The 15383-nt window shown below is 42.4% G+C and overlaps 1 protein-coding gene across 11 annotated transcripts in view; it reads left to right on the forward strand.

Annotated features, from left to right (window-relative positions):
• The window catches only part of celf5a (cugbp, Elav-like family member 5a), a 299092-nt gene that overhangs the window by 259002 nt on the left and 24707 nt on the right, over positions 1-15383 (forward strand). For 5 of the 11 annotated variants that reach the window (XM_021307772.2, XM_012880940.3, XM_021307765.2 and 2 more), the window contains exon 7: positions 12895-13060. In XM_021307772.2, the coding sequence (XP_021163447.2) occupies positions 12895-13060 (166 nt within the window). The remainder of the gene's footprint in view (positions 1-12894; positions 13061-15383) is intronic. The other 6 variants (XM_021307769.2, XM_021307770.2, XM_012880939.3 and 3 more) reach the window with 2 other exon arrangements.

Below are 15383 nucleotides of genomic sequence, written 5' to 3' on the forward strand. Positions count from 1 at the left end.
AGCCACACTAAGGTTCAAGCGACTGGAGTGAAAATCAGGCGCCCGTTTGAGTATATTTGATGGGAGAAGGAGAAAAGTGTGTGCCAGCCTGAGAACTTTGGGGATCAGCGATCGTCTTTCTGGAGCCTAAGGCTGGCGATTCCCTCTCTAGGAAGCAGCCCACTGCAATGCAGCACCTCTCCACAGAGCAGACCACTAACTCTGCACCGGAGATGCAGGAATAAACGCCGGACACCGCTGACAGCGTCTGTGCCCATAGCCTGACACCTCTTCTGCAAGGGTCAGGGTGGTCCTGCACAGAAACTCCCACGACCTGCTCCCTAATTCCCATGTACGGTTTAAGCCGCAAAGCCGGACATTTTTTTTTATTACAACTGAGCCCTAGCCTCAATTCTGGTGACCTCAGGGACTCAGTTCCTCAGACATGAACAATGTTGTCAGGATACCTTCGCTCCTTCTCTGAGGGATAAGGCCAACGCCTTTATTCTTGCCCGTGTCTGAGGTTTCTTGGTTCAAAGCCGTGTCCTCGTCACAGATAATTCCCTCAGTGTACCTGAGCCCAGAATTCTCAAGCACCTCCTCCTACTCCTTCAGCGCCCTCCTGAAGCCTGCACCAGACAGGTGTTTCCAAATCACTCTTTGCACAGCTTTCAGGACCTGAGCCCGCTCCATGACTCCTCAGAGCGCCTGATTCCGGCCCTCGTCTCCTCTGAGCACATGATTCTGCTCTTAGCCTCAACCTGCCACCGCTTAGCAGTCCTCAGCAGCTTCCATGTCCTCATCTGGAGCAGCAACAGCTTCCATATCCGCAACTGTAACACTTCTTGCATCTATAACTATAGCAGTAAAAGCATCTCTCTGGTCTGCAGTTTTCATCTTCATCTTCATCTGCACCGCCTGTTCCGTGACTACATCTCTACTCAAGCCTCGCATTCCTGTTCCTCAGTTCTCCGATGAGGGTGCCCAGATAGACCCACCTCATGTTCCCATTCTCAAGTTGCCCGATGAGGGGAATTCCAGGTGGGCTCGCCTCGATCTCCTGTTCCAGAGCTCTGTCAAGAGTTCTTTAGACTTGCCCTTCATAGTCAAGGGTCCCAGTGGTTCTACCATCGTTATCTGGGTTCCTCCCAGGGTTCTAGTGGTTCCACTGCTGTTTTCCAGGATTCTAAGGAGCTCCTTCGTGGGTTCCAGCTTCCCGTGGGCCAGTCTCTTGGGATCCACCCTGTGTGACAGACTGCCAAGCTCCACTGGGTCCAAGCCAAGGGTTATCCATGTCACCCAACCGGTCTCCTGAAATGCTTCTTTATTGGTTTTCTGTTCCTCCCAAATGGCCCCCTGACATGGTTCTCCATGCCTCCTGGCCTCTCTTCATGCAAGGTTCTCCATTCCTCCCAGCCGACCTCCCAAAAAGGTTCTTCGTGTGTTCTTTCAGCTCCCTGGTTGACTTTCAGACTTCCTGCACTGACGGCAGTCAGGAAGGTCCCTGCACTGACAGCCTAACAGGTTCCTGCGCAGTTTCCTGACCTTTTTGCCTGCATGGGACAACCTCCCAGCCATGATTGCTGGTTGTATTTTTTGTTTTTGCAGCTGTCGCATGTATAGAGTTATGTAATTTTCGAACAAAACTTACTGTAATGTGTTACTGTGAAAAATATGCAATTCATGCTTTTTAAAACATTTCATTCATTTTAAACTGTTTTACATGGAAACAGACACGGAGGCACAGCAAGGTACACACATACACCACATACTTAATCGTGTCCACCTAAACTGTGCACCATATGTTCTTAAAGGGACAGGCTCATTAGGCAGAATCTTGAATTCACAGCACCACCCATCTGTCTACTATCTCCCGTGCCATGTTACATTCAAGCCTTTAGAGCTGCAGAGAAACAAATATTCCAACCCTTTTCTTTTGACACTACTGCCTCTAATTTGAAATAAAGCTCATGTTTACTGAGTGCTGTGGGATGGTCACTTCCCAAATTTTGATATAAACATGAATAATAAAAACTGGTGCTTTACTCTAACCTTCGTTAGCCTTTGTCATCTGGTGTTTTTAAAACTGGTACATTATTGTGATAACTTGACATTATTTCAAAATGTTTAGACCCAAGTTAGTTTTAGACAGCTGTTAGTCACTGATAAGTTTATATACATGATAATAGCTAACAGCCACGGTTACAAAAGTACCGTTTTTTTGTTTTTTTGTTTTTTTAATTAGTTCAAATAAACTACATGTAATTAATTAAATTAATTTAGCATAGTAATTGAAATTGTTTCAGTACTATAATATGTGGAACAACCTGTAAATGTAATCAGTTACCTCTTTTTCAGAGTCAACTACCAAACTTTATTAACGACCTTGCACAGCAACCTCACTACCAACCATGGTATTTTCTTTGTAGCATTCCACTTTAACCAAACTTTTGTCTCATCTGTTCTTCACCAATCTTAGATTTCCTTTTTTTTAATGGACATGCACATGCACATTTGTCAACCATACCCTCCAATCTCTTTTTCAGCGACCCCCTGCCTTCTTGCCACATCCCACCCATCTTCTTAAGGCATGACATTATACACACACAGCAGACACTCCGCACTTTAAAGTTCAAACAGCTTAAGAACCCCTACCCTCCACGCTACCCCCTCTACACACACATATAGGTAGGGGCCGCGGCTTGCCTTGAATATTCCATAGGCAACTTAAATGTGCACAACTTTCTTTGTTCCTGCTGAAGAAAAGCGCCTCACTGCTGAAATGCACATATGCATACACCTACATACTGCCTGCTTGAAGGAAGAAAATGCATTTAGGAAAGGCTTTCCATCCTGCACTGAGATAAAAAAAAGAAGAAAAAAAAATTATTTATGCAGTCTTGTCTCTGTGACAAGACTGCATAAATACAGAAAACGATTTATTTGTATACACAGTATATATTTTGAGGACTATATAAATCAAAGGTTTTTCTGAAATTATTTTAATATATATATATATATATATATATATATATATATATATATATATATATATATATATATATATTGATAATTTTACTGTACATTTTCATGGGATAACACTGAAGATATGACACTCTGACACAACGTCAAATAGTCAGTGTACACCTTGTATAGCAGTGTAATTTTGTTGCTCCCTCAAAGTACCTCAGTACACAGCCATTAATATTTAATCTGCTGGCAACTAAAGTGAGTACACCCCTAAGTGAAACTGTCAAAATTGTGTCCAATGTTAAATTTTTGTGTGTGGCCCTTATTATTTTCCAGAACTGCCTTTACTTCAGTCCTTCTCCTGGGATAAGCCCAACGCCTCCACTCCCTTTCCAAATGGTCTGACCAACGGCTTTATTTTTGCCCTGGTGTCACTTACCTTGTCTCAGGCCAGAATTGTCAAGTACCTCCTGTTACTTCTTCAGTGCCCTTCTGATGGTTCCGGATCTTAGGAGTTTTTTTGTGTGATAATGATGTACGGCAGCCTTGCTTCTCTCAGTCTGTCCCAGACAGTTGTGGCTACAATGTAGATTCATCAGTGTGTAATGAGTTCAACAAACAAATATGTTATAAAGAGCTTTGGGGTCTTCAGGACTTCACAAAGTACAGCCCATTTACAATTTACCATTCCCTGTGCATGGAGTTTACTATAGCTGCACATGGGTTGTCACAGGATTCTTCTTCCATTCCTCCATGACGATATTACAGAACTGCTGGAGGTTGCAGATGTTCAATAGGGTTTAGGTCTGGAGACATGCTTTGCCACTCCAGCATCTTTACCCTCAGCTTCTCAAGTAAGGTCATGGTCATCTTAGGAGTGTGTTTGGGTTTGTCATCTTGCTAAATTGTTGCCCTACGGCTCTGTATCTGAAAGGCGGAAGGGGGGGGGCATCATGCTCTGCCTCAGTATTTTCATGGTTTCCTCAATGACCTGCAGCTCCCCACAGCTGGCAGAAGTCACGCAGCCCCAAACCATGACACTACCACCACCATGCTTGATAGTAGGCTAGACATTTGTCTTTGTACTCTTCACCTGGTTGTTGCCACACACACTTGACATAATCTATACCAAATGAGTTGATCTTGGACCAAAGAACATCTTTCCAATAATCCATATCTTTAGTCTGTATTCACGGCTCTCTTGTAGACCATCTCAAGAAGAGGCTTCCTTCTAGAATGACAGCCATGCAGACCAATTTGATGTATTGTGTGGCTTATGGTCTGAGCTCTGTCAGACTGATTCCCCACCCCTTCAACTCCTGTGGCACTGTCCAGTTAAACCGCTGTATGGTCCTGGCCACCATGCTGCAGCTCAGTTTTAGGGTGTTGCCAATCCTTTTTAGCCTTGGCCATCTTTATTTAGGGCAACAATCTGTTTTTCCCCAGATCCCCAGAGTTTTTTTTTTTTTTTTTTCATGAGGTGCCATGTTGAACTTCCAGTGATCATACAAGAGAGTTTGAAAGTGATACGTTTACCACACCTTCTTCCTTTTCACACCTGAGACCTTGTAACACTAACGAGTCACATGACACCGGGATTAGAAAATGGCTAACTGGACACAGTTTGGACATTTTTGCTTAGAGGTGTACTCACTTTTGTTGCCAACAGTTTAGACATTAACGGTTGTGTTTAGTTATTTTGACAGCAAATCTACACTGTTATACAAGCTGTACATTGACTACAATGTATCAAAGTGTCATTTCTTTGGTTATGTCACATGAAAAGACATGATAAGATATTTAAAAAAATGTGAAGGCTTTACTAGTTTTTCTGAGATACTGCATGTGCAGCATCAAAATCTATTAATTGTTGATGTTAGTGATGTCTTGGGGGCCTATGCATTTGGCTCATTTTCATATCACAGTCGTGGGACCCCCTGCGAAATGTGCAAATTGACCATCCCGTAGTAATTGCGAGGCCATCTCTTGTGCACTCCACTAAAACTCCCACCTTCATTACCATTCATGAAATGCAGGCCTTTCCCGGGAAATGTGGAGAAATGCAAATGTTTAAGGGGCGATGGAGGCCGTGGCGGTCTGCAGGGAGACCATTGTGCACCGCTCTGGTTGGCCATGACTTTTATTTACTGTGGCAGAGACCCGTGTAGGCTCATAGAGATGCACACAGGAGCACACACAGTTGCACACATCGGGCAGTGAGTCGACCCCCCCCCCTTCCACCCCTCCTCCCTTTCTCTCTCTCTCACTCTGTCTCTGATACATGCATATAATACAACAAAGAGCAGGATGGTGCTTGGAAATTGAGTTTGGAGCAGGAGAAACAAGGGCATAGGGGATACATCTGAAATACAGAGAGAGTTGGTTAACGTTAAATCTGAAACAAAGTGTATGTATGTAGATTAGTGCGGGTAAATTTCTCTTTCTATCGGGACTGTGAAACGCAGAGAGAGTGGATGTACGCAACAGTAGCGAATACACCAAAATACACAAAGTTGCTGTAGGAAAACTTTGAGAGAAGGAAGCCTTGGAGATAAACTCCCACAACTTTTCATAAAGTAATGAGGCAGCAACGGATTATCAGTTAAGTCAGTTAATCTATCTTACTGAGCATATTTAATGAATCAGAACACTGTATTGCTTGTTATGTAACATGGACAATAAAGAGAAATACTCTTTTCTCGCAGCTTGCGCATTGATTCTGTATGTGAGACTCATTGGTGCTGGTTTGCACATACATGCTATGCAGTCTTGATTTCCCCTGCAGCCGCCGGGACTGTGCTGAAGTGATACGATTAATGTTTCTTTGCTGCAAGATAAATTACACATATTACCCCAAGACGAAAATCCTGCAGTGACAGAAAAAGGACTTTATCTCCGAAGACACACAACACGCTCGCCTACTCTCTATATACACTGGCCAAGAGAAGACGAGGTGGGGAGGCATAGGATACAGACACGAGGAGAGATGGTATATATAGCTATAACCAGTGAATACAGTAAATGGTAAAATTCAAAGAGCTACCTCTCCACTACAGCAGTGGATAGGATTATAGAGTTGAGCTGACAGCCAGTAAATTGGATTTTAGTCAAACCAGGAGAGGGAGGAGGGAGGGATAGGGGCTCTGAACACAAATTGGAGGGGTACAACACTGACAACATGTGCCAAAAGTGAGAAATGTGCCATTTTTACGACAGGCAAAGACACCGGCGTGCTATGACAGGAGACAACCTATTTGCAAAAAAGGTGATTTCATAAAAACACCAGCCAAAGAGAGCAGGAGAGCGAGATCCCATGTTTCAATCCTGAGTTTGTGTTGAATGATAATAGCTTTCCCAAGAAATGCTTCGCTCCAGTCCTAAAACAACCGCTTATTAGCTTTTTGTTTTCCCCCTCTCTGCGATACAAACATATCTGTACACTTGTCTTCCCCCTTATCTTCCGAGGTTGTGAAGCCAGTCATTTCAGCTCTGCAGGTCTACAAAATGGGTCACGAGGCACCCCCCCCCCCCCAAAAGAAAAACAAAAAAAAAAAAAAAACGAATGAGAAGTTTCAATTTAAATGCGTCTCGAGTGCCTCCCTAAAAAGATACATTAGGCAAAATATAAGACAGATGAACGAGAGGAGAGGGAATGGTTTGACTTGGTGTTAATAGTGACAGCGAGCGTGACTTGACGGGAGGGAGGAGGACGGCTGCAGTCTCACATTAGGAAACATCTCCCCCTGTTGGAGGGATCCTTGTTGAAACGGCCCCGCTGCGCGGGAGAGAGAAATGATGGCCACAAATTACAGCATCATTTGGCTGTATTGTATACTGCCCACACGCACGCACACGCCAGCCTGTGTGAGTGTGACCTGATTTCGCTGCATTATGCTCGCGAGGGCCCGCCACTGTGTGTGAGTGAACACATCCACACATATTACGGAGCACATCAGACACGTAAAATAGGAAGATAACTACCGAGAAAGGCAGCCTCGCTAGCTCACTGGTAACAAACGCGGCCCTTGGGTTCACCTCTGTGACCCGCTGTCTCCTTCACGCTCTAATTTCTCCAACCTTTTACACCCTCTCTACCTCTCCCCTCCTTGCCCCTCTTTGTTTCTAGTCCCCTCCCCCCCCCCCCCTTTTCTCTCTTTTTTCCTTCTGTCATTGGCTGGTTGAGCTGGAAGGGGTCACATGTGACAGTACTAAGAGTCAGCGAGTCACAGAGCAGCACTACGGAGATAATTGCCATGTGATAAAGAGGTGATTGCCTGCTAGCACCAGGGGAGAGTAATGCCATCAGGTTGCAATAAAAAAGCAGATGCCTGACACTAAATGAATGCTGCTGGAGCTCGGGCAACTTTCTTTGCTCGTTTTCATCTAGGCGCGCTCATCTTTTTTTTTTGTCCCCCTGCTTCTGTTTTGCCTTCTCTTCCCTCATTTGAAAAGAATAAACGACAGAAGGAAAAGGTTGTGTTTGTGATATTTGTTCATTCTCTACCAGAGATATGTTTGCTATCTGCTGGGGGGAGTGCATAAATAAAGGGGGTGCGGCGTTGGCTTATGAATATAATGCCTTTGAATTTCTAAGAAGAGAATAAGTCTATGGAAAGTTTAACGGAGTGACTCTGTTTCTCTCGGTCGACATGACTGCTCTTTGATTATTTATTTATTTTTCTTGAAGTCAGATTGTGTTAACCACTGCATTCCAACGTAATTACATGCTTGAGTTTCCAATTTGCTGGATTTTATTTTGGAACAAAGCACCAATTAATGCAAGAGTTTTTATCCATGACAATCTGACAGATGGCATTACGGGCCGCATTATCTAAGACATTTGGAGCCGGGAGAGAGAGGATGGTATTCTGGTCACGCTAGTATTTACTCCCACTCTGATTATTAGTCCATCCAGTTCTGCTGTTTTAAAAAGTTAACAAGACTGAGACAAAAAAGGCTGCAAGCTGACCAAAGGCTTTGGTGTTTTTTTTTTTTTTTTGCAATACCATGCTGGGTGTGTATGCATGCGTCCAATATAAAACAGTTGCAAGATGAGAAATTGTAATTATATTTTTGAAAAGAATAATGATCACTAGATTTGTGACACTGTTTCTTTTGGTCTTTGAAAAATAAATTTTACGAATCAAACCTGTGTATAAAAGAACCTGTGCTCAATTTATATTAATTCAGTCCAAATTTGAAGCATGTGTAGACTGCAATTTTCACACTTGTTTCCAGGGTTGTCCTGGTTCCAGCCAAAGCATTAAAAGCGCTCAGTTTGTACTTTCACAAATATAGCAAACTGTGTCTTAAATAATTTATGCTGACTGTAGAATCACTCAGTTCAGGTATTAAATGGCTAGTTGTTTTGGAGATTAAACAACAAAAACCTTCAGAGAGTCCACATTCATTAAAAGCACACTAAAAAGCCCTGCAGCTTTCAACTTCGTGCACAACCATGTTTTCTTAAACTGTGCACAACACAAACCTCCGTTGCAAATAAGCAACTGAAAACTCTCATGGGTTGCAACTAACAGAATTTTATCTTCTTCTGCTTCTTCTTTTTAACCATGCACACATGGTAAAAAAAAAAACTTTGGGAAAGCTGTGGTATAAAACAAAAAGTTAAAAATTGGTGTCTCATTAAAGCCCCAGTGTGGAAGCTGTAGACACTGGCGCACCATCTAGTAGTACGTTGAACGAATTACAAACAATCTCACCGTTAAGCGCGTAATAACTACTACAGAAGCCGCAGAGTGTCAGAAATGTGACAATGTAAACATGTCCTCCATGTATTTGGTACCAAGCAACTGCTATTAGCTAATATCTACGGTCATCGTGCGAAATGTTTTTTTAGCAGTGTTGCCAAGTCCGCTTATTATAAGCGACTTTTGTTTTTTTGAGTTTTTTTTAAAGTCGCTTGTAAATTCCGTGAGTCGCAGTTTTTTTGGGGCTTGATTCTGACTGTGAAGTCGTGTATTTGGGCTCTAAAATAAACAACTATAAACACAAGTTATAAAGAAACCTGCTTGCACTGCTGCGCCACAGACACCGTGAACTGGCTGAAACATCCCTCCGTGTACACACACACACTCTCTGAGAGGGAAAGGGAGACAAAGACAAACAAACTAGCCTTCTCTGCCGGGAGGACAGAGTAGTTGCCCTGTTTCGAACGTAATGCCAAAATAAACTTCACTGTTATATTGAATTAACTTACCTGTCCAGATAAAAAAGCCTGCAACCTGCACATCTGTTTTGAATCCCCACTCCTTCATGAATTGTCTCCACCTGGTAATAATAGCTTCGCCGATCTAGACTCTTTCTCTTTTCTCTTGCTGGACAAAAAGCTGGAAAAAGAGGTTGGATGGTCCAACAGAAAACAGCAAATAGAATAATGACCTGCGGTCATCTGTGCTTGTTTTATACTCCTCCTTCACTGACAACACGTCTTCCGAAGACAGACAGGAAAATGCGTAAGGCTGAGTTTGTCACCTTTCGGCTACTGAAATCAGAAATGGCGACGCAACATGACATCTCCCATTGAGTGCACCGTTTATAAATAAACAACTAATGCTAATTTATGAGAACGCTTACATTTTTGGCAGAATGTGTATTCATAAAAGCACTACTTGATTTTTGCTAATTAAAAGACAAATTAGTTACACACTGTCCCTTTAAATATTTATCACAATTAGCTACATAAACTCTGGATGTTACATGCTGCTACAGTAGCAGAACGTATGAAATAGACAAAAGCTTATATTTCTATCAGTAGTTATCCTAGATGTCATGCACGTGAATCCACTGGTTCTCAAACTTTGAACTTCATCCTGCTGTGAATTCTCAAAGTTCTTAACACTGCACTTCTCTTTTCAAAAGTTTTTGATAAACCATAGATCATGTGATTGAACTGCTCACATTTTCTTTAGCTGTTGGTAGTTATAGCTCTATAGTTAAAGATAATTTGATCCCAGTTACATTGCAAATTACTTACAACATTTCTTATGAGTAGCAAAAAAGGCACCACAACTGATATACCACAGTTTGAGGACCATAAGCTTGATGTATGGGTCCAAAAAGATAGGTTTACATGTGTAAATTAGAAAAAAGTTGTGACAAAATAGAAACATGGGTATAAAATGACCCAAACCCTATCCAATCATCGATGGACCTTTTTGTTTCCTTCCATGACACTGCTTTCATTTTTCCCTCTGATTTACCCCCATGTGTTTCGGCGTTAGTCTCTAAAAGCTTCAATTTATCTTCTTTTGAAAGGAATTCTCCGCATTTGTCACATTGATAAAATTATGCAAATGACAACATGCATTAATAAATAACAGTTTCAAGGCATATGGCTAATGGATGGGATTCCAGTATTGGGCATTCCGCAACAGGACAGCCACTTTAAGGTTACCTGACAGGGGCACTCAGGGAAAATAATTGGCTTTTCCGTCACCAGCTCCACATGCAAATACAAGCGGAGAGCCCGCTCTGTACCTTCCACTGCCATCATATTAGCATCAGTGCAAGTGGCAGCGCAGTTTGATTTCTGCCCGTACGAGGCGATCTCCGGCCGCAGCCATCAGCAGCTCCCTTGACACATACAAGCCATGCAGTATTAAACAGATGCAGAGACAGGGGCAAGAGGTTGGGCCTGCTATGTTTGTATTCCTACACCACACAAGTCTGCATGCCTGATGGGCAGCTACACAGACTGCAAGAGATTATTGATTCCCCAGATAAAACCACTGCTTCACGAGCTGCAAAAGCCATTGTACAATGATGGATTTTTTTTCTCTCTCCCTGAATTAGGCATTCAGAGTGTGGTTTTTGCACCAGGAGAATTTAAGCAGAGTGCGGAAACTCAAATAGTCTCGATCACTCTTCATGCATGTAGTGTGTGTGTGTGTGTGTCTTTGTTAGCGAGTGTGGTCCAAGGCAGCGGTGCATGTGAGCATGTCCTATGCATATGAATAAACACTCCTTGGGCTGCATTTGATGGAAAATGGTTTCAGCTCTCGCTTCTCAGTTCATGCTAAGCAGAAATGCAGAGGGTGTGAAAGGCTATTGATTGTTGTATCTCTTTGCGGGATTGTCCAGCAAGAGAGAATAGACATTTACTCACTGAGAGTGTTGTATTACTAACATGGTCTTGAATTGAGTTTGCAGCTACGCTCGGTTCAAAAATGTTATTCTAATATGTCCAGGTGGTGAGAGCAAGACTTTTCAGGGAAATTACATTTTAACGCATTAAACCTTTAGTTTGTGCTATGTACAGTATGTTTGAATACTTCCTTGCCTAAGGGTCTGCACTTAGGGGGACAAAGGCGGGTGAGCCGCCCGCGACTGCCCCAGCCGATACTTCACATTAACTATATGCAGTCCCTTGCAAAAGTATTTGTATCCGTTAATTTTAAGCCCCAAACGTCCTATTTTATTGGGAATTTTTGTGATAGTCTAACACAAAGCAGCACATAATTCTGATGAGGAGGGGGAAATGAGACATGGATTAAATTGTTTTGATTTTTCAAATAAAAATCTGAAAGTTTTTGTGTGACTTTGTATTCTGTCAATAATTTATTGAACCACCTAGGCCTTTTGATTCCAACCGTTCTGTTGCAGTAGTCCTGAAAGATGGACCTCTGCCCTTGACCCATTCCTTTTTGCAGCCTCCAGCAGGTTCTCTATCTCGATTGTCCAGTATGTAGCTCCATCTTTCATCCTATATCAACTGTCTCTGATGAAACATAGCAGTCCCAAAACACGAGGCTACCACCACCATGTTTCAAAGAAGAAAGGGTTTGTTCAGAGGGAAATACAGTCTCATTCCTCCGCATATAGTATTTCAGCCAACATGCACAATTTTCTGTTCATGTGAAAACAACACCTCCTTTACACATGTTTTCTCCTACAAAGCTTTGAGTTGTATTAAAACCAAGAACAAAATACAGGTAAGACCTATACACAAATTAAGGAAAGGCAATTGCTTTCACACACACTTGTGCTTGTCAAAGATTTACGATGCTGCATATCTTTTTATTTCTACAGTTTTGTGTTACTTTTTTTCCTCTCATAAAAATGCTGGGAAATGCATTTAAGTTTTTTAGTTGTTATGTTCCAAAATGCGAAAAGGTTTCAGGGTATGAGTATATTTGCAAGGCAATATCATTTGAATTGAACTGAACTTTGATGCGCAACTTGACAGTCCTTTGTTTAACCGGATTGTTTTATGCTATGCTTTGAGACTGTGTTGGCTCTTCAAGCCCCGATCTATGTTCTATATGCAAAATGTGCGTGTAGGGCAAACGCTCCCGTTACGGCACCCGTGTGCCACATAAATTACAAAATGGGGGGGGAAATGTTAAGCTTTGACTGAATGTCAAGCTCCAAGCGGTAATCATCACAAATATATCAGAAAAATTAAAGATGAGCCAGAGGAAAAGCAGATGAGAGTGGGAGGCAACTCTGGCATTTTCTATGCAGCCGAGCAAAGTATTGTGAAGTTTGACAATTATAAGGAAAAAAGGCATTGTAACTCTGCAAACTTTGCCTGTCCCCTGAGCACAGAGATAATGTGCACATGTCAATGCCTTGATTTGTATGAGCCCAACAGACAGCTATTAAATTGTTTCTGCAGCTGGTGACAGGCTTCCTGCTGCGAGGACGGGCAGATTCACTAAACATAGGTTGACAGGCTTCTTTTTCTTCTCTTTCTTTTATTCCGCTCTACTTTCTCTGCACTTCCATGCACTATCCATCCATCAACATCACCATACATCCCTCCCTCTTGTCTACCCTTGATATGTTTCACTCTTGCTTCCCTTCTTACGGGGTTCTCCCGACTCTTTGGCCACTTACTATGTTTTTCATCGCCATTTTCCCCTCCCATCGCTTTCTTCTCCCCATCCCGTCCTCCACCCATCTCTCCATGTCCGTCTTCTTTAGCTCATGCAGCAGCAGGCAGCCATCATGGCAGCAACTCACGGAGGTTATCTCACACCTAGCGTGGCCTTCCCTGCCACGCAGATCCACCAGATGGGGGCGCTCAACATCAACAGCCTTCCACCCACTCCCATGACCCCGGTGTCGGGTGAGTTTCATCAAACCCTGGGTGAGCTCTCAGTTTCATTCCCTTTCCTTGTGTTATTGTGTTTCGGTACCACAGCAGCAAGCTTAAGTGTTTTTTTTTTAAATAATATCTGTGTCTAAGTTGCTGAGCAAGTTGTTGGTGTGTGTGTGAGTGTGTGTGTGTGTGCGTACATGCGCAAAACTCTAGATCCCCATCATGGCCTAAAGAAAGAATGCCTGTTCACTGAAAATCCAAAATTATTCCTCCGGAGACAGAGAGAGAGAGAGGAAGTGAGATGAGATTTGCATGTTGATGTTGTTTGTGAATGCTAATATTTGGGGTTACAGTAGCAGCAGAAGAGTAAAGAATATCAATTACTAATTTTACAGATAAGGATTCTGATTCTGAATAATTTCCCCGTAGTCTTTTCGACCTTGTGCTTTGAGGCGCTTGCGCGTGGTCTGCATGCAGTTGGCTTTGTTTTCCATAACAAACAGCTCTCGTGCACAGACGTTACAGAGGGAAGGAGAAGGACTTTGAAACACCTACCTGCTGCATAAGATTTGCTTATTCAGCAGTGTTTTATTTTCCTTTAGAAAGAACTTCAAGATTCTTCACTCTCCAAAAGCATCAGCTTAAATAAATTATACAGTATCTGAGTCTTTGTTGTGCTCCACTCGTACACTTTGTCATCTCAGCAGTGTTCGGCTTCTACTGCGAAGTCTTTGGTAACTTTAAAGCCACTCGTCTGAGAGACACAGCCATCAACAGCACTGAGAGACTTGTTTTAAATGCTGTTTAAAGTCATCGTAGGAATCCAGTCTCTATAGAACTTGTAGACCCTATCAAGTAATTGTTGAGCTGTGTTTTTTGTTGTTGTTTTTTTTTCTGGGCAAAAATTGTTTCTTCTCTTCTCAGCATGTGCTCATACAGTCTTCCCACACACAATTCCCATCCGAGTCAGAACTTGAAAGAAAAGAGCCCATAACAAACCAGATTGGGCACAAACTCATCATGTACATGAATGTGATACATTTTGTTCTTTTAATGATACAAGAAACAACTTACACAATCTTCTAAAATAAGAACTGGGTGCACAAGTTTGATTTTTAGATTTTTTTTTTTCTCTTCTACACTGGGTCAAAATTGCACACAGACACAAATACATGCATACCCCCCAATGATATTTAAGGTAGCCTACTTTCCACTCGACCGGAAAGCCTGTGTAACGAGTCTCTTAGATTCTTGTGACCACTTTGCCGGGAAGTCAGTCGTCTCAAAATCCATTCCTCCAGGGCCAGTGTCCTTCAACCTTTAGATGTGTCTCTGCTTCAACACAACTTACTCAAATATGAGATCATTAGCAGAGTCCCGCAGAGCTTCACTGGATGCTAGTGAGAGAGTTAACCATTTTATCCCACTGTTTAGGACAAGGGATACATCTAAAGCAAAATGTCTTATTGAGAAATGTTTTACTGTTAGACCAGACAAAGATTGAGCCATTTGGCCACATTGACAAGAGGTATGTTTGTGGGATTGAAGGTCAGGCTGGCAAGCATGGTGTTGGCACATTATGCCGTAGGGCTGATTTGCTATTACAGGCGTTGGTGCTCTGCACAATGTACAAGAGATAATGCTGCAGGAGCACGGCCTCCATTTACTTCTAGAATGGTGTGAGTTTTCCTTTTGGATATCTAATTAAATATTCATGGGGGTGTATGTAGATATTTGATATATCTTGTATATTTGTGACCCGGTGTGAATTAGATAAAATCCCTAATTCATTAAAACATTTACTCCCAGGTTTTGATGTTGAAAATAAGCTGCGTTGCTGTTCAATCATTGCACCCTGAAAAAGAATGGCACCGTCATTCAAGGACGTCCCCGCCTAAAGCCAAGCGAAAATATCTGTCTAAAGGGATGCCGTGTCGGTGGACACACATGTTGTAAGTGTACAAAGTATCGTCTTGAACACGGGGTGATATATGTAGTAAGAAGAGCCATTTGTCATATATTCACATTGATGTTTTCGGTGCAAACTGTGCACTTTTGGGCAGGCATAATCAATCTGAGACAGTGATTAAAACCAGAGCTCAGTCTTGCTGAGAAGCTCTTATTTTTGACGGGTAAAAGCAATGACAGTAGTGCAATTCAGACCTTTGTGTTGGGTGCACATACCTGTATTTTTGCAACACAATGGTGCTGATTGAATATAGTGCAATCACACTGCAAGGAGCTCAGTCAGTGTGTGCGCCTGGGTTACTGTGAAAGGCTTTGTCCTCAAGTCAACTTGGATTGTTTGTGCATCTCTCGAGCTGCAGTCTATAGAAAACGGAACCGGTGCCTCACACCAAAAGAAATACTG

The sequence above is a fragment of the Fundulus heteroclitus genome, unplaced genomic scaffold (assembly GCF_011125445.2).
Source record: "Fundulus heteroclitus isolate FHET01 unplaced genomic scaffold, MU-UCD_Fhet_4.1 scaffold_183, whole genome shotgun sequence".
Classification (NCBI taxonomy): domain Eukaryota; kingdom Metazoa; phylum Chordata; class Actinopteri; order Cyprinodontiformes; family Fundulidae; genus Fundulus; species Fundulus heteroclitus.